The 17,171-nt window shown below is 41.6% G+C and overlaps 3 protein-coding genes across 3 annotated transcripts; 1 reads left to right on the plus strand and 2 right to left on the minus strand.

Annotated features, from left to right (window-relative positions):
• The first annotated feature begins 1,305 nt into the window (after positions 1–1,305).
• Positions 1,306–1,969, plus strand: anapc13 (anaphase promoting complex subunit 13). Its single transcript, XM_030366996.1, has 2 exons — positions 1,306–1,556; positions 1,700–1,969. Exons 1-2 carry the CDS (start codon positions 1,458–1,460, stop codon positions 1,823–1,825), a joined length of 225 nt encoding a protein of 74 aa, XP_030222856.1. The 5' UTR covers positions 1,306–1,457; the 3' UTR covers positions 1,826–1,969.
• A 235-nt stretch (positions 1,970–2,204) lies between these two features.
• Positions 2,205–7,639, minus strand: cetp (cholesteryl ester transfer protein, plasma). Its single transcript, XM_030366966.1, has 17 exons — positions 7,183–7,639; positions 6,871–6,985; positions 6,465–6,596; positions 6,109–6,179; positions 5,913–6,000; positions 5,577–5,646; positions 5,431–5,491; positions 5,134–5,225; positions 4,812–4,911; positions 4,459–4,538; positions 3,978–4,028; positions 3,620–3,772; positions 3,192–3,259; positions 3,029–3,068; positions 2,822–2,894; positions 2,645–2,730; positions 2,205–2,525 (listed from the first exon to the last, which is right to left on the minus strand). The coding sequence occupies exons 1-17, from the start codon at positions 7,334–7,336 to the stop codon at positions 2,448–2,450; spliced, it is 1,512 nt and encodes a 503-aa protein (XP_030222826.1). The 5' UTR covers positions 7,337–7,639; the 3' UTR covers positions 2,205–2,447.
• Positions 7,640–10,077: 2,438 nt separating this feature from the next.
• herpud1 (homocysteine-inducible, endoplasmic reticulum stress-inducible, ubiquitin-like domain member 1) lies at positions 10,078–15,863 on the minus strand. The gene is made up of 8 exons (XM_030366979.1): positions 15,489–15,863; positions 14,615–14,692; positions 14,112–14,189; positions 13,347–13,615; positions 13,097–13,207; positions 12,598–12,969; positions 10,919–11,021; positions 10,078–10,686 (listed from the first exon to the last, which is right to left on the minus strand). Exons 1-8 carry the CDS (start codon positions 15,639–15,641, stop codon positions 10,474–10,476), a joined length of 1,377 nt encoding a protein of 458 aa, XP_030222839.1. The 5' UTR covers positions 15,642–15,863; the 3' UTR covers positions 10,078–10,473.
• Positions 15,864–17,171: the final 1,308 nt, after the last annotated feature.

Below are 17,171 nucleotides of genomic sequence, written 5' to 3' on the forward strand. Positions count from 1 at the left end.
TTTGTAGTTCTAACCTACATAAAGTTTCCCTAAACGATATCATCCCTGAGGTTCTAGTGATGGAAGTGCACGATGATGTCGTTAGTTATGAATAGATTAAAAACACATTTGAGGTTTAGAAAGAGGAAATGGCAGTAATCTGAAACTAATGAAACCTGATGTATTCAGACATGTTTATTGATAGCTATGTTGTTCCATACATTTGGTCAGAATCATAACTTGATGAGATTACACCAAGACTGTATACCTAAGCCTGCAATAGGCGGCAGTGCTAAAGGAATAGACCTAAACAAATACCAAGCAAATCTGCTGATGAAACGTCATAGGCTGATATACAGTAGATGAACATTTTCTTATAAATCTTGGTAAGCAGAAACAGCTCAAAATATTAGATGTATAGCCCAAAATAAGAGTATTCAACATTGTGCAAGTTTACAATGGTTAAGGGTATATTTTTCAACGAGGCAAAAACGAATTACAAGATAATGCATTCTGTATCTGTTAATAGTTTTCAAACTAGTTCTCGAATGCATAGCTACAACTTAGGTCAATCATGTACCCGGCTTCTGTCCAGAGAGGTGTTGAAGCAGTTGTCACGATACATGCCGCATTTCCCAAGGTCTCTGGAGAAGGTCTGTGTCAGAGGATGGTAGGTGCACGGAGAGCTCTCAGAGGTCGGCCGCAGCGCCCCGTACTCGCTCGAGGTGGTTTTGAACCAGGGACTGAAGCCTTGCCTCGCCGGAGACGTTGTGGTATTCTCCGAAATCATGCACGAAAAAACGGGATTTCCTGCATTGAAGCATGCTGGTGCTTGGTTACTGTCTCCCTGGTGGTCTTCAACAGATGACATTCCTGGCAGTGTCGATTCAATTAAGAAAAAAGCTTGAATTAAACATGATACAATATTCTTTTTTACAGCGACTTTAGCCTCAAACATATGTGACGTAGCGTTCACTGCCTATAGCACCAAACACATCTCTCGTCAAGTCAGCAACTAAATATGTTTTTAGACTATATAGTTCTTCCCAATGATTGACTGAATAACTCAATAAAATGCATGCTGCTGGCTTAACTTTTTAACATACTGCTGTAAAGCTTTCTGAGTACATATTCATTACCTTGATTCCAACCACAACGTCAGGCTGGTGTTTACATAAACTCTGACACTAGCAACCAGTCCCTAGTTACTATGGAGTCAGTTACTAGGCAACCAGCGTTCTACAAAAACAGCGTCCTTACAACGTTGGCTGCTATTGGTCGGCAAGCATCAGAGCACATGAAGGCGGGTTCCTATGACGTACATATACCGCGACTGGAAACCGCGACTTTTGGTTGAAAAAAGTGATGGGCAACTTCAGCTGATCTACCTTTCTCTGACAGACGACACATTATAAAAACCTTGATATAATTCATGTATAAAGTCACATTGTAATAAGATAAGTAGCGAACTTTGGAGGATGGACAGTGAATTTCAACGAGATGGAAGGGTCCTAGACCTCACCGATGATGCTTGGAGAGAAGACCGATTGCCGTACGAAGATGTCACTATCCCTCTGGTAGTTATTTATTGAAATGATTTGTAATGCAAACTTAATATTACTAACCAATGTGCTTGTTATGATGTTAAGTAACACTTTTTGGTAGGCCTTCGTGTATTAATTGATAGGATAATGCTGAAATGGTCCTTGTTCCGCAACAGAGTGAACTGCCCGAGGCTGAACAGGATAATGGCGGATCAACAGAGTCTGTGAAAGAACAAGAGATGAAATGGACGGACCTGGCCCTTCAAAGCCTACACGAAAACACCCACAACACTGGAACGTAAACGGACTATGTGTCACTTCTTGTCTGGTCTCTATAGCATGCCACCTACAGACATGCTCTTTACACTGGGTTACCAGAAATGTCAATAAGTCATTTATTGTATCCTTGAAAGCACATTAAATAAATCAAATGTCAACACCACAAAGCCGACCTCTTTTTCAATCATATCAAAAAAACTAAATGGGCACTATTGTCTGTACTGATTTGAATCATAGAACAGTAGTTAAAAATAAAGTCAGAATGCATGAGTCTAAACGCAATCTTGATCAGAAAACTATACTAATTTCCTAGTTCGTAATCCAGGCAAAAATGTATAATGTGTATTAAACAATGTCACATTGGATTGAGAACATAAGCAAAGCAAAAAATAAGGGGAGGGCTTAAAATAAGTATTTTTTATTAAGACGGACTGATTGGGTGGGATACAATAAACCCTGCACTTAGTTTAGTACAACAATATATTTACTTAGATTCATAGCCTTAAAGTAAATCATAATTTAAACAATCATGATAAAAAATTTCCATTACTGCAAATCAATGACATGTAGCTCACGTGTCCTATAAAAAACATCCCTAAAATTCACTTTAGTTAGTTTGGTTTATTAAAATGAACTCCAGAGTTGTTATTCTAGAGTTTTCTGGAGGAATTGAACCAGGAGATGTTGTGGGAAACCAAAGTCCATCTGGATCAACACAAATCCCTAGCACACAAAGAAGGGGAGAAGAGGTTTTCTTCATGACAATATTTGAACAGTATGAATATTTTTTTATTTTTAAGTTCAAAGTTCAAGTAGCTGTTAATAAATCATTTCCAACTCACGTTCTGAGGAAGCACTTCAGGGTTCACAATATCAAACAAGTTGGCTCCCTGCTTGTCCAACAGCCTTGTCAGCTCAGGCTCCAGAACTAGAGAACACAGCACAGACACAAACAGTACCAACATCAACAAACTATAGAGTTTGGTCATATATTAAAAAAAAAAGGCTCAGGATCTTACCAGACAAGATCTTTGGGATGCCAATCTTCTCCACAGCCTCTCTTAAGTACTCTTGCTGCACTGCATCTAGCAGCTAGACAGGAAGGGTTTGGTTTCATAAAAAGGAAACAGTAACAAAACAATCAAGAGGGTATCGTGTTGAATAACCACGGTAGAACGCATTAAAAACACCCAAACAAAACAAAGAAACAATGAAACATTGTGTACCTGTTGGTTCTGTTGAAGCTCTGCCTTCAGTATAGTGATTCTAAAGGAAACAAGGTATCAACGAAGAACTTACACAAGGGCAAACACAAGGAACAAAAACAATGCATCAAAATGTGGTTTTACAGGTATTTAAGTAGATAAAAGCCTTGGGGAGTGGTCTTACTCAGAGGCGTTACCATGGAGAAATAGCTTTTTTTCAGAGTATGAAGCGGTGACCACCACTTCGACCCCCTTAATCAAACAGAGAAAAGTTTACATACACAATGATTCTTCGTCTCCTCTAAAACAGAATCCAAATTGATTACTATAATGGATGCACCAGTAACACTTTTCCCACAGCGAATGGCATTAACGTTGTGTGTATATTGATAAGCAAAAGAACATGCGTATTGGCTGATATCCCGGGCTGATCTTTTTCAATTATTTGTTCTAATATTCTAGATTGAGGCCATTCCTATGGGGTTAAATCATGTGTAATATTTACACTCCCCTCGGAGCTATCCAACATGGATCTGTGCGAAAGAGCATCAGTTGTTAGGGATACATATTATGAGCCTGGCGCATCCCTAATTCCCCTGGAGGTGTCTTCACCATTTGGAAGTAGAGAGTGGGTGTGAGAGGATTTCCGCATTGGAGCATCCCAGACACCTCAGTCTGGACACTGGTACCACTGGGAGAGGTTTTCAGCAATGGGATGGAGAAGCTCCACACACTGAGTACTGGAGGAACACTCTCCCCCAGACACTGGAATGCACACACAAACACACACACACACACACACACACACACACACACACACACACACACACACACACACACACACACACACACACACACACACACACGCACACGCACACGCACACACACACAAATTCTCCTGTTATACATGTATAATGAATGTTTTACACAGCATTCTGGTTGATGCAAATGAGAGTATACAGAATATCACCTGCTCTATAAATACAGGTGCTGGACTGACAAGCTCCTTCTTAAACAGCTCCTGGAACAAAATAGATATGCATAAAGGTAAGCCATCTAAGATTATGTTAAATGAAAACATCATATATCATTGTGTGCAATAGTGACATATTGACCAGCTGTAGACAAGATAAGTTGCAACAACTTTCCTACTGCCAAAAATACCAATTATTCATTCACCCTTTATTATAATTATTTATTATTTATTTATTATTATTACTCTTATAATTAATTATAATTCACTCAATCGACAATCTTTCCAAAGGCTAGAACATTAACTACTGGAATATTCTCTCTCCGGAGTTCATGATGCGCAGTCTGAGAATTGATAAAGTATAATGAATTTTACTTCAATAGTTCATGGAGGCATATTACTATATCAATACGTAATGTCCGCCTGTCCAGCTGTGTTCTTTGTGATAGTGGTGGTGTTATGTCGAAGGTTCTCTCACAATGATCTCATCTCCTGAGACTTCGAAGCGGAATCGTTGGTCCTGGTGGGCTGCAGCCAGCATGGGGTTGAGCACTTGGTCTGAGGTTAAAGGAACGCACTTAAGGACAGCGAGCATTAGAGATATAGAACAACACATTAAGATAAAGTTCCTGCATTTAAAAATCCCATGTATTTCCATTGTTGGCTTTCATTGTGGAGCGCTTTCTGCAATGCTGTATTCTGACTAACAACAACACATGAGTAAAATGGCTGGACAACAGACCTTTACGTCTCCTGCTCTTCTATTACCTGTCTGGCTCTAACAAGTCTAGCCCGAGTCTATTTGAACCAAAACAAAACACGAGGACTGACCTGAGATCCAGAAGTAGACCATCCTGTCTTCAGTGAGCTGACCTGGATCAAAAACAGACTCATTGATAACCGCTGAGATGTTGTTGTAGTTCGTCAGGCCCTGGAGGATTGTTGGAAACATGTCACATGCTGGTGTTAAGTCAAAGAATGACCAATCGGATAAAGAGGCGTGGTTATATTCACGCATTAAATATGAATCTGTTTTTCACACACAAAAGAAAATAAACACATTAGTTTAGCAGCCTTTCAGGCATGCTCTCCCAAGTTGCGAGATATTGTGTGTGTTTGGTTCCGAGGTCAGATGCACCCAGGTTGTCTGCACCTTGTGGTAGGACTCTATGTAGTTGGTGGTGATAACAGGGGCTGCGATGACACCTATGTCCATGCTGATGCTCCCGTCACTGAGAAATGCCTCTGTAAGAGAGAATTCCCTCTCACACACACACACACACACACACACACACACACACACACACACACACACACACACACACACACACACACACACACACACACACACACACACACACACACGCACACACACACACACAAATCAACAAGCCTGTAAAAGCTACCTTAACATTCAAATAAATATGTACATGTATGTATGCACACACACCTGCTGTTTCTTGTACAAAGTCAGACAGGATGTTCGCAACCTTGTTGATTTCTTTACAAATCTAAAGTAAAAAACAACAACTATCAAGACAGAAATTATGTGTATATATGTGTATAATTGTAACCCCTTGTTGTATTTAGGCTCACCTGTCCCTTGATGACAAGCCTGACAGTGAATGTGATGAAATCCGTGAAGAGCTTCTTCAGCCAGTTTGGTCTGCGAAAAAACAACATACAAACACACACCAAACACAGACACACACACACACACACACACACACACACACACACACACACACACACACACACACACACACACACACACACACACACACACACACACACACACACACACACACACACACACACACACACACACAAACAGAAAGCAGGTGAGCTACTAGACCATCCAAACTAGTTATTTTAATGCTCCAACATGATTGTAGACCTCTAATGTTCGAAAAATGCAGTGGAAAAACCTACTCGCTGTCTCCCTGCAGCTGGAGGCTGAGCTTGTGGAAGTCCAGGTAGCAGTCAGAGGTGTCCGCAGCCACTTTCCCCGCACCACAGTCTGGCCGCACACAGACAGACAGACCGAGAGAGAGATAAGAAGTATGAGGAAAATAAATAATAAATATGTTCCATCCAAAGGTATTGAGAAAGGAAATATCTCACTCACAGAGCATGGGGTTGATTCCTAAGTCGATATGTGACTCTATCTCAAAGTCAATTGAATGTTCGATGTTCATCCTATAAGAGAGAGAAAGGAATACTCAGAAAGTAATTGAGCTAGTTATTGGTATTTGGCAATAAATCATCCTAATTCAAATCAATGACCCGTTTACAGAAATACAATAACAGAGTCAGACCCACAGGATACCCTGCTATAGCTATACTGTACGATATACAGTATATGTCCAGCAAATATTCCTTGTTCCACAATTTTTTAGATTCACACTTTTGTGATTAAAATACAAATCACTATAATATTTATATCTTTTGCTATCTCTCTCAAACACACACACACACACTCACAGCCAGCTGCCGTATCCATAGTTAAGTGTTCCCCTGAACACTGCTGACACGTTGCTGATTTTCAAGCCAATGCTATTGGGTGGACGCAGTTCAAACTCGCTCCGACCAATGGACAGGTTATGGATCTCAAGACTGGTGAGGAGGAGAGCAAAAATAATCATTTGATTATTCCATTATTAATCATTACATGTTATATTGTTTTTTTTGCGCAGTAGGTTAATTTAGATTAATTAGACTTGTTCCCCTTCCCAGCTCCCAATCAGAAGCATTGTTGCTGTAATAAGAATTAAAGAAGATTTGTTCAATTCATCATTCAATTTCCTCATTAGCAAACACTGTTAGCCTTTCGTTTGTTTGTTGCACAGCCAGTGTGTGTTTGTGTCCGTGCGTGTGTGTTCACACCCACTTGTCCAAGCCATATTTGACTGTGCCAATGAGAAGGATTGACTTCTCTCCAGTTATTTTGGGGTATCTGGCGTGTTGGAAAGCTGCCTCAATCACCTCAGTGGTTTTCTCATTCACTGTAGAACACAAAGACACGCATGCATACTAGGATGGGATGGTTCTCCACTCAGTTGTGCAGGCTAAATTGTTATTCATATTAAACCTCTTTGAAAAAGAAAATATTTAATATGGTATTATTATAATTATAAAATATAACTTGCAATGGAAAGACCACCAAAAGAGGGTTCAGGGTTAGGGTTGTTGAGTGACTCACGGACAGCCGCAGCGGGGTAGGTCAGGCGGCACACTGCCCCGGTGAAGCGGTAGGCAGAGGCCGGGTCTGGCATGCAGCCCTTGTGCTGGGACGCTCCACACACTGCCTGGACACACAGCAGCAGCACCAGCAGAGGAACCACATCTCCAGGCATCGCTTAGTTGTGGCGGGACCTCTCTCACACAAACACACACACACACACACACACACACACACACACACACACACACACACACACCAAGCGCTCTGCCAACTGCTCTGCTAGCGTCTGCTATTCCACTCTGTGAAAGCCCCCTCCACTCACTAACAAATGCCTATTCAATTCTAATCGTGCTACAAAGACCCCAACACGTCGACTGTCCTATAACTATTTCATCTGTCAAACGAACACACCACTATGGAAGAAAAAAAGCCTTCCCCGACATCATATCCCCCAACCGTCCAGTCAATGTCCTCTCATTTGGTTTACCTTCCCCTGGACTTTGGGTTTTAGGGTTGTTCATAGGAAGGTAGAACAAACAGCTGAGAAAGAGGGGGGGGGGGGAAGATAGGGAAATGAAGGTACAGTCAAAGAGACTATCATGGAAACAAAAATAAATAAATAACAAAAAGACAACAAAAGGTTTGATGAGAGGGCCAGAAATGTGAGCACAATGGAACTGATTACAGCCCTCACAGATGTTTGTGTCTGTGTCAATCAAAATGACCCATGATGTAAGATAACATCACTGTGTGTGTGTGTGTGTGTGTGTGTGTGTGTGTGTGTGTGTGTGTGTGTGTGTGTGTGTGTGTGTGTGTGTGCGTGTGCCTATACATAGAGGGGAAGGGGGGGGGGGGGGGGGGGGGGGGGGCTCCGAAGGCGGAAGCTACATCTATGCTATGGAGGTTACTGCAGGGCAGTAAATACAGTCCAATATAAAAACATACTACATATGCAGTATCCTCACACACACAAACCAATGTTAGATGAGATCCAATTTATAGACATTATTCCGAGGCTGCTCTTCAAAAAACATGCTGAAGAAAGCTAAGCATAATAATATTCATAAACACTGAGCAAGTTAATATGTGTTCAACCCATCTTTAGTATTGCTTTTATTCAATGGTCAGCATTAACAGAGATTATATTAATTGTGAAGCAATCATGCCCAAATATATATGAATATTATTAAGGCTAATATTATTAGTCATGGTTAATGGCACCACAACACAGTTAAAAACCCATTCTGCCTTGCTGTAAACTATTCATCTTGCTATTTTTCCACACATTTAGGGCAAACAAACAAAAAAAACTAGTTAAATTCCTTTCAACACATCATTTATTGCATCAATATTACCCCGCCCCCATCGAGAAACCATGAAAAATGCAAGCTAAAACTGATTAGCATTTACTATGTACATAGAGAAACAGAGAGCAGATAAAAAATACAATACAGTTGATAAAACACTGACTCAATTTATGAAATGGTCTAAAATAATGTTTAAACTCTTGAGGCCGTCTATTTTCACAAATTATTTTCATGTTATTACATTAAATCGAGCTTGAAAGGCTTTTAAAAAAGCAGAACTAAATGAAATCTGCTCGGATTACAACAAAATAAAAAATAAAAATCACGTATTTGACAGATGGCGGCACTCATGAAACAGTCGATTTTTAGGTATAGCAAGGTCCGTTTTGATTCTTAAAGTGTCCTGTCTGCATAAAGAACACAATCAGCAACCTTCAGCTTTCTGTTTACTTTGTTTGTGTGTACAACTAGCTTAAAAACATGACTCAACCATATCCTGAAGGTATCCATCTTCATTTGAGAGCTGGTTCTGTTCTATCCAAGTACCATAACAATATTATGCATAACTTTATTTAGCATGGTCCCATTTTTAACCTTTTTGTTTTAGATTAAATCCTCTGATCCGCTCTACTCTAAATAAATTTCAACTGATGTCAGGTCACAACTCTCCAGAAAAACTTGCATAAGAAGAATACATGGTGTAAAGTGCTGTGTGAAGTTACATTTATATTATCATCCTTATATTAGGTATACATCATTTCTTTCTTGTTTATGCCAATATAAAAACTACACACAATATGTATATATGTACAAACCGGAGCATTTGGCAGAAACAGAAAGTGCTTAAGCCTGTGTTTGGTCACAATCACCTTTCGGTAGATACCTTAGGAATCATATTCATGAGAAAAATAAATTCATGAAAAGTTTCTTTTTTAAGGCTGGTCAAAACATATTATCTGCTGTAGGTCAAATGTCTGATACGTTTCAACCCCGTTTTACATACAGACATGCATGTCTTATAAACACAATTGAAAATATAAATGTCTTTAGAGTTTAGGATTGGTCCAAAATCAGACACACCATAGACATATCCAAAGGCATGAAATATTGGTAGGTATATATATATATATATATATATATATATATATATATATATATATATATATATATATATATATATATATGAAAGGATGATTCTATTCTGTTGAAATAATAAATTAAAGTGATGGACCCACAGAATGCCATGGACCTACCATGTTCAGGGCTAGTTTTGATTGGTGGCTAGAGGCATGGTGTGTTGCTACCTAACACAGCTGACACTATAGCTGCTGTCATTGGCTGCTTTAAGGGAGCCGATAACATGTCTCTACATTACAACACCAAGAGTCATCACCTAAATGGAAGCTAATTTTCCCTGTTGATTATTGTTTCAATAACAGTGAACACAGAAGTATTACATCTGAAGACAAGGCCATTACAGGACCCTTCTCTTTAGGGTTAGTTTTGACTTCAAATACACAACATCGATGCCCTTTTTCGATGGTTAATGTGTACAGTAGTGTCAATTATCAAAAGATACCTCCAAGGCCTATAGCAGACATGAACATGTTTCAAAAGGAAGACGAAGACTTCTAGCTGAACCCCACCAAACCTGCACAGATACTAAAGCTCTGCGCTGCCATCTGTTGGCATCACATTGATCATTGCAAAAAGAGGTATGCATCGTATACACAAAGCTGTTTTGTGTCCCACGTTTTTATTTCTTTGTCTGATCTAGGGCTCGGTCGGTTGCTTTTTATTGCTGGCATGACAGCGTTTTCGTTTATCCTCTCAAAACGATTGGCTTCCCGTGTAGCATTCTGTCCCGTTGAAGTGAGTCCTTTTAGAATCATTTTCACTGCATGAGGATCTTAAAGTTATTTTTTCTAAACATGCCATGGCTTCTTCAGCAGGATTCAGTCCATCGGAAAGGAGTGGGGACCGTCCAGGGGTTGATTGATGGTTAGTTGGCTATACCTCGTGGTGCCTCCGGTACGAGTGAGGAAAAGAAGGACTTGAAGAACACCCAGGCCGTCCACACGGCCGACACCCTGTACGGAGGCACCAGCACAGCGGCCATTGGTCCCTGCTCTTCTGGGGCCGCCCCTGCGAGGACAGGCTCCTCCCCTTCGTGGACAGGCTCCTCCCTCTCTACATCAGCAGGCTCTTCCACTGCCTGGCCAGAGAAAAGCAAATCCGAAATTGAAAGGATTTACAAAAATGCCTTTTTATTTCATCCTTTATAAATTACCTTTACAAACAGCAATGGTTGGTTTAGTGCAATAAGTTGTTAGAATAAATTGTTTATGTAGTATTTTTTTTTTTTTTGCAGCTATACAGGTATCCGTTTTGATTAAAAAGTAACCCTACTCATGGACATGTTGAGCAGCAGGCACCATGGATCTTACCTGGTTCTGTTGATTGTGTAGGGCTTCCAGCTGCTGCTGCTGCTGCTGCTGCTGCAGCACATTGGCAGCTCTTCTCCGGAAGGGAAACCAGCCGGCTGTATGTCTGCAGGGAGGGGAACACAAAACAGTGATGAGTCATTTCCATCTCTGTATATTTTTTTATGGATTTATTTATACATTTTATTTTTCCTGCCTCTCAAAGGCTAGCCCTGATGGAATATCTCCCAGAGAAGGGTTGCGATTGTTATCTAAAAGCAAAGCCTTTCAGCAGCCACTGTTTTCTTCAGCACATTTCTGACATGGTTCTATTTCCCCATTGTTCACATTCCGTAAAAAATGCAGGTGGGAGGGGAGAGAGAGAGAGAGAGAAAGAGAGAGCAGGCGACATTGAAGAACAAAATAGGAAAGGAATGAATATATGGAAGGCTATTTATTAACAAAATAAATAAATGGAGAAGCGATCGGGAAGGAAAGCCACGGGCCCTTCTGGTCTGACCGCTGACAGCCACCAGGTGGAGGTAATCATTAACAACATAATGAGACTGCCGCGTGCTCACACAGATAAGGCTGTGACCTTCACACACACACACACACACACACACACACACACACACACACACACACACACACACACACACACACACACACACACACACACACACACACACACCAGGGGGACGATGAAATGGGGACAGTGTGTGAGAATAGGCCATGTGTGGAATAGAACAACAAAGTCCTTGAACGCACTATTATAAATACATAACACTTGACTCCCCCATCCAGGAGCTAAAGACCCAATTCCCTTTTACTGTACTGCATTAATGTTGCAAATGTATTGTATAGTCTTTTTTACTGCTCTCAATTGAGCTTTGATATTTTGCCATTATTGATTGTGTAGACATGTTCCTTGTCAAGGTTTCTTCCCTCTGGTTCTTCAGCCATGGAGTTCAACCTGTAATGTATTGATCCACGGCTCTGTCTCAGCAGGGTCCCAGCAGGTCTCTAATATGCTTTGTGCCACATTCTGTTGCATTGCTAAACATTTCCATTTTATGATGGGTTTTTTAAATAACAGAAAACAAACCCACATTTCACTATTTTAAGGGGATCAATAACAAATGTTATGCTGCGAATGTGTTAAATAAGGGATGAAGACAGAACATAAGGTGTGTATTTCCACATTCACAAACATTGACTTTAAAGGCTAACAATTCCCCAATGACAAAGGAACTAATTTTCTGTATCTCAAGAGACGTTTTTCAACGATTGAGTCACCATTAAATGAGTGTGTGCTGTCAGCAAAACTAACAATTTGTGACCGTATGTATTGTACCAGGTTTCTTGGTCAACTGAAGCAGCTGTTTTTGCCACACACACAAACACACATATCTAAATCTACCTTGATAGATTATTGTTTCAAGTTGTTCATAATCCACTGGCTCAGAAATGCAGTTGAATTTCATATTCGAGAAAGGGAAGTTACAGGAACTACCCACATCCTGCCACACAGATGTTCACCTCTGCAACTAAACTGGGAGTTGGCTCACAAATTAACCAAAACATATGTAAACAGCAGATAGATAATGCACCTTTACTCCCTATGCTAGACTCAATGGACTGGTTGGGTAGGAGTTGTGTGTGATTTATAATCCCTTCAGGTCACAGGACAAGATACTCACAGGTACATCAGTACAAGGGCGCCCATCACCAGCATAAACCGACTCAGGCTGGAGTTGAAGTACACGATCATCAGCAAGACGCCCAATCGGGCGGCCGAGTATATCCAGTCCAGCCAATCGCGCTCCACCTCGTCCTCATCCTCCATCACCGCCCCTCCCTGTGCATTCATTCGCATGTTTTGATTGGCTGCACCGGGGTTGATGAAAGGAGCGTCCGGTGCTGGATTCTGATTGGCCGGGAGGTTGTCGATTGGATTTGGATTGGGTAAGTGGGCGGGGACGGGTGCTTGGTGAGCGAGAACGGGGGCGTGCAGGGCAGGGGTGGCAGCTGGCGCCAGCGAGGTGGAACCTGCCGCCGCCATCGCCGCGTGGCTATTGGTGGAACACAGGAAAGCAAGGGTCAGGGGGGGGTTGAAATCTAATTGGCCAGCCATTGGATTGTCAATCCAGGCTGTAACAAATATAATGTAATACAAATATATCCTTTAAATGGACTCACTACTGCATGTAGTACTGCCTGGCGTAGATGTGCTGCAGCCACAGGAGCTGCTGAGGGCTGTACAGGGAGTACGTGGGGAAGGTGGGCTGGGCCATGTTCCCCGGGCCCGGCCTGGAGAGGAGCCACGGAGAGAGGAGAAACTGAGCTTCATGGGCTGCTCTCTAAAGTGCCAACCAGTCAAATGGATTTCTGAGCATTCCAGTTAGTCTGTCGCCCTATTCAAGTCCCACTGAACAAACGATTGACTCACGTTCTGGATGCTGCAGCGGGTGTAGCTCTGTGAACTGGGGCTGCATCAGAGCCAGCGGAGGTAGCCCTCCGCTGCCTCAGCTCCGACGGGACCGAGGCCACGTCGGGACCGGCAGCGGCCTGCGCTGCGGAGGGGGAGCTGGCTCCAGGGGGAGAGGGGGCTGAGGCGGGCCTCGGGCTGGACCCGGGGCTGCCCACGGGGCTCTGTGCCATGGGTGGGGGCCTGGAGGTGAACGGAGGATGAGGGGGAAGAGGTTGTGCCTCTCTGACCTGTAAAGGAAAATAGTATGGTAGGAAAGAAAACAACCACCATCTACACAGCCAAAGGAAAATAAATACATCTAGATGCAAGTTCATCCAGGCGAACACGCGTCTAACTACTCCCTAAAGACACACTCGCTTTCCTCGCCTCAGTGAATAAATCACTTCCTCTTCCACTTCCTCTCGGGCCAGCCCCGTATTACCTTACTTGCTTAGGGACCAAGAAGTGTTGAACTGAAACTTATGTTTCAGTTACGGCTATGACTGGCTGTACTTTTCTGTTCAGCAGCCACGTATGAAAAGCAAACTGCAACATAGCCTACCATGTGGAGTAAGAAGCCAAAGCAAGGCTACTATTTACTAAATCAAGGGACTTTTAAAACAGATGTTTTAGTGTTTGGTTTATTTCCCTACTGCTGTTAGGTTTTAATCAAACATACTTTAACCACACCCCTTTTTGGGATACCTGTTTTACCAATCATTCATCACAGGATGTCCTACTTACTTTTGGTCGTGCTCCCAGCTGGTTATCGGCCGGGCTCCTGACAGAACACACCAGGTGCAGCGTAGGAGTGGAGTCCGTCTAGGACAGAAGGGAGACACTCCTGATAAGACTACGTGGCACTCACACACATCAACACATAGAATTCCTAGAATACATTCTAAGATGCAGATATCCACCCAAAACCATAAAAATATATATTTATTATGTGTGTAAGTAAAACGTTTACAGCTCCTTTAATTGTTTGGGAACAAGTTAAGCAGTAGGATTGCTCTGTGCATGAGTGTATTTGTCACTGGCAAGAGTGACACTCTCTCTCCCTCCCTCTCTCTCTCAGTAATAAAATGATTTATAATACATTATAGCATCAAATAGGATCACGGTTTTCTCAAACATTTTCAACCCTATAACGCATTGTTTACTGCTCTGATAAAGACTTAGTGTGAGTGCACCCAAACCCGAGACTGCCGGTATAATCCTCTCTTACAGAGAGGATTATAAAGTACCTGTTTGAAGAGATCTTTTAAGTGAAGATGGTTGGGCAGTAGTTTGCCTGCATAGATCAGCCTCTGGTCACCCACTGCCTGTTTAGAAAACAAAGGTAAGAAATGTTTTTCAAGTTAAACAGGCTTATTGAGAGAGGGGTTGAAGACATCAATTAACGCCCTACCAGGCCAAAGTAACTATGGCAATGCCACTTTCTTTATATGCAAATCAGATAGAAAGGAAGGGGTTTGCTTCAGTCAAACAAACTTTTTGCAAAAACTATTTCCAGAATATTAGACCTGTGGAAAAATTAAAGTAACGTTAGTACTCTAGACTGTTATTTATGCCTTTTCGGTTAGAAATGTTGGTTTAAAAACCTGGTTTTATCCGTTTACCCAAACGTGTCTAAACGCGACTAACAATACAATGCTACAGCTCTATTTAGGCTCGGCCCCTACACAATTGGTTATTTCAGGTAACCCAACAGGTGTCTTTTCCCTTGTGTGTACCAATGGTGTACTGTGTACTCTACTAAGACGATGCAGAACATTTGATCTCTGTACCCATTTAGTATTGCAATAAACAATCCCCATCAACAGCCTGTGAGAAGAGGCTGGTGTGTGTGTGTGTGTGTTGTTGTCGCAGACACAAGCATCTCATCTTTCTAACATGATGTAATGCAAATACACTAATCCATTTATCACTTGGTTGACAAGAAAAATCATCAGCTAATTAGGACAATGTTTACTTCCCCGCTTTGTGTGCTATGCTGGGACAAGGTGTGCTTTACTGTTAACTGTCAGCAGACAAACAGCTGATTACATATCAAGCAACTATCGGACATTAAAGTTAGCTCTGCCAGCATTATAGCTAGCGGTTCAGTCGGTAACTCACCGGATTGTCTGGATACACTGTTGACAAGTGCACTTTTAAATCATTGACAGTCCAATCCAGATGAACCCCTTCGATGGTTTGATCCCCGTAAGCTTGGCTGGGCGTTTTTATCACAAGCGTGATGGCCCTTTGTTGGATTCCTCCTCGGTCCATTTTATGCCTTCGAGCTCAGACCAGTCTGACCTTATCCAATGTACTCGCTGCAATTTGTAAATTTGGTACGATAGAAGTACAGCTGAGCAACTCATCCGACTGAATTTACACTTATTAAAATGTGCTGACGCTGGCGGATGTAGCAGACACGCGACTATTTCACCAAGGAATGTTGTTTCCAAACACACGGTGGCTTCTGCTGATTGGCTATTGCTACTCTGCTCAGACGTGGAGGCTTGAGGAAACACAACTCAACACGCATGCGCGATTCCGTCACACATGACCCAACCCAACCAGAATCACCTTCGGGTGCAACCTTCTGCAACGGGCACGAGAATGCATACATTTGTTTTTGGAAAGTGAACGATGTAATTTCGCTGTTGATTTCTGAAATCATCAACCACAATAGGATTGATAGGCCAACGTCTAGTGGACAAATACATAGGCCTAAACTATTGCCCTCAGTAAAAGTAAAGAAATATAAGAAAATCGTTCGGGTGAAGTAAATTAAGTTGTAAGAAATATGAATTGGTTCAAGTTAATATTTTTCATGTGTAAATCAAGAAATACAATAATACGGAAGAATTAGGGCCACATGTGATATTTTTATAGGCCTAGCTCTGAGAATTCTGAGAATTAAATCAGAATTCTAAGAATAAATTCGAGGTTTTATTCTCAGAATTCTGATTTTATTCTCATAATTGAGTTCTAAGAATAACATCTGAATTCTGATTTTATTCTCATATTTGAGTTCTGAGAATAACATCTGAATTCTGAGAATGCATTTATTTAGATTTATAATAATTCTGACTTTATTCAAAATAAAAAAATGAATCAAATCGCCCTAACCCTGTTCCGTACAATAGACATTAAAATGAATAAATCAAGCAACCCAAATGCAGTGACCATCCAATGAAAAAGGCCATAATATTATGTTTGGGCAGGACGGTTACCTTTTCAGCATAATAACACAACACTCATCTGCTATTATTGTGAAAAAAGATGTGAACTTAAATTAATGATAGAGAATCGGCATTCAGCATCTTAAATATATGTTTCACCAAAGCTATGGACTTGATTACAGAGGGCAGCAGTAGAATGTGAGAGGGATCAGATCGCTGGCAGTAGAACGTGAGAACACTCTCTAGGTTCCCTCTGACCATTAGAACTGAAGGCCTCAGCTCATGTGACAGGGAGTCTAGCCGGGCCAAGTAGTGAACACTGGGACACACACATCTCCTTCCAATTGGCATGACGCACACAAACACGCACAAACAGATTTTTTATTCTGTGGTTCATGTTAATTCAAGTGGTTCTGTCTGTCGTTGGTCTTTTAGATAAAGAAGGACCAGTTGTTGCGCCTCACTGGTGCCTCTCAGGACGCTTCGGGCTGAGATCTCCTAGAGATGTCCGGAAGCACGAGGATGTCATGGAACCCAACGCAGAACTTCTTGATAAGAGCCGGCACCCTGGTGGAACAACAAATAAAGATTACTCTGTTTCCGCTAATCAGCTAATCAAAACTACAGC

This window comes from Gadus morhua, chromosome 9 (genome assembly GCF_902167405.1).
Source record: "Gadus morhua chromosome 9, gadMor3.0, whole genome shotgun sequence".
NCBI classification, from domain to species: domain Eukaryota; kingdom Metazoa; phylum Chordata; class Actinopteri; order Gadiformes; family Gadidae; genus Gadus; species Gadus morhua.

Coding starts and splice junctions, on each gene's coding strand:
- anapc13 (XM_030366996.1), top strand. CDS start 1,458: ATGGACAGTGAATTTCAACGAGATGGAAGGGTCCTAGACCTCACCGAT. Junction 1,557..1,699: donor AAGATGTCACTATCCCTCTG/GTAGTTATTTAT, acceptor GTTCCGCAACAG/AGTGAACTGCCCGAGGCTGA.
- cetp (XM_030366966.1), bottom strand. CDS start 7,336: ATGCCTGGAGATGTGGTTCCTCTGCTGGTGCTGCTGCTGTGTGTCCAG. Junction 3,069..3,191: donor CTCCATGGTAACGCCTCTGA/GTAAGACCACTC, acceptor TGTTTCCTTTAG/AATCACTATACTGAAGGCAG. Junction 2,731..2,821: donor CATCCCAAAGATCTTGTCTG/GTAAGATCCTGA, acceptor TGTGTTCTCTAG/TTCTGGAGCCTGAGCTGACA.
- herpud1 (XM_030366979.1), bottom strand. CDS start 15,641: ATGGACCGAGGAGGAATCCAACAAAGGGCCATCACGCTTGTGATAAAA. Junction 13,208..13,346: donor CCCGCTGCAGCATCCAGAAC/GTGAGTCAATCG, acceptor GCTCCTCTCCAG/GCCGGGCCCGGGGAACATGG. Junction 12,970..13,096: donor AGGCAGTACTACATGCAGTA/GTGAGTCCATTT, acceptor TTCCACCAATAG/CCACGCGGCGATGGCGGCGG.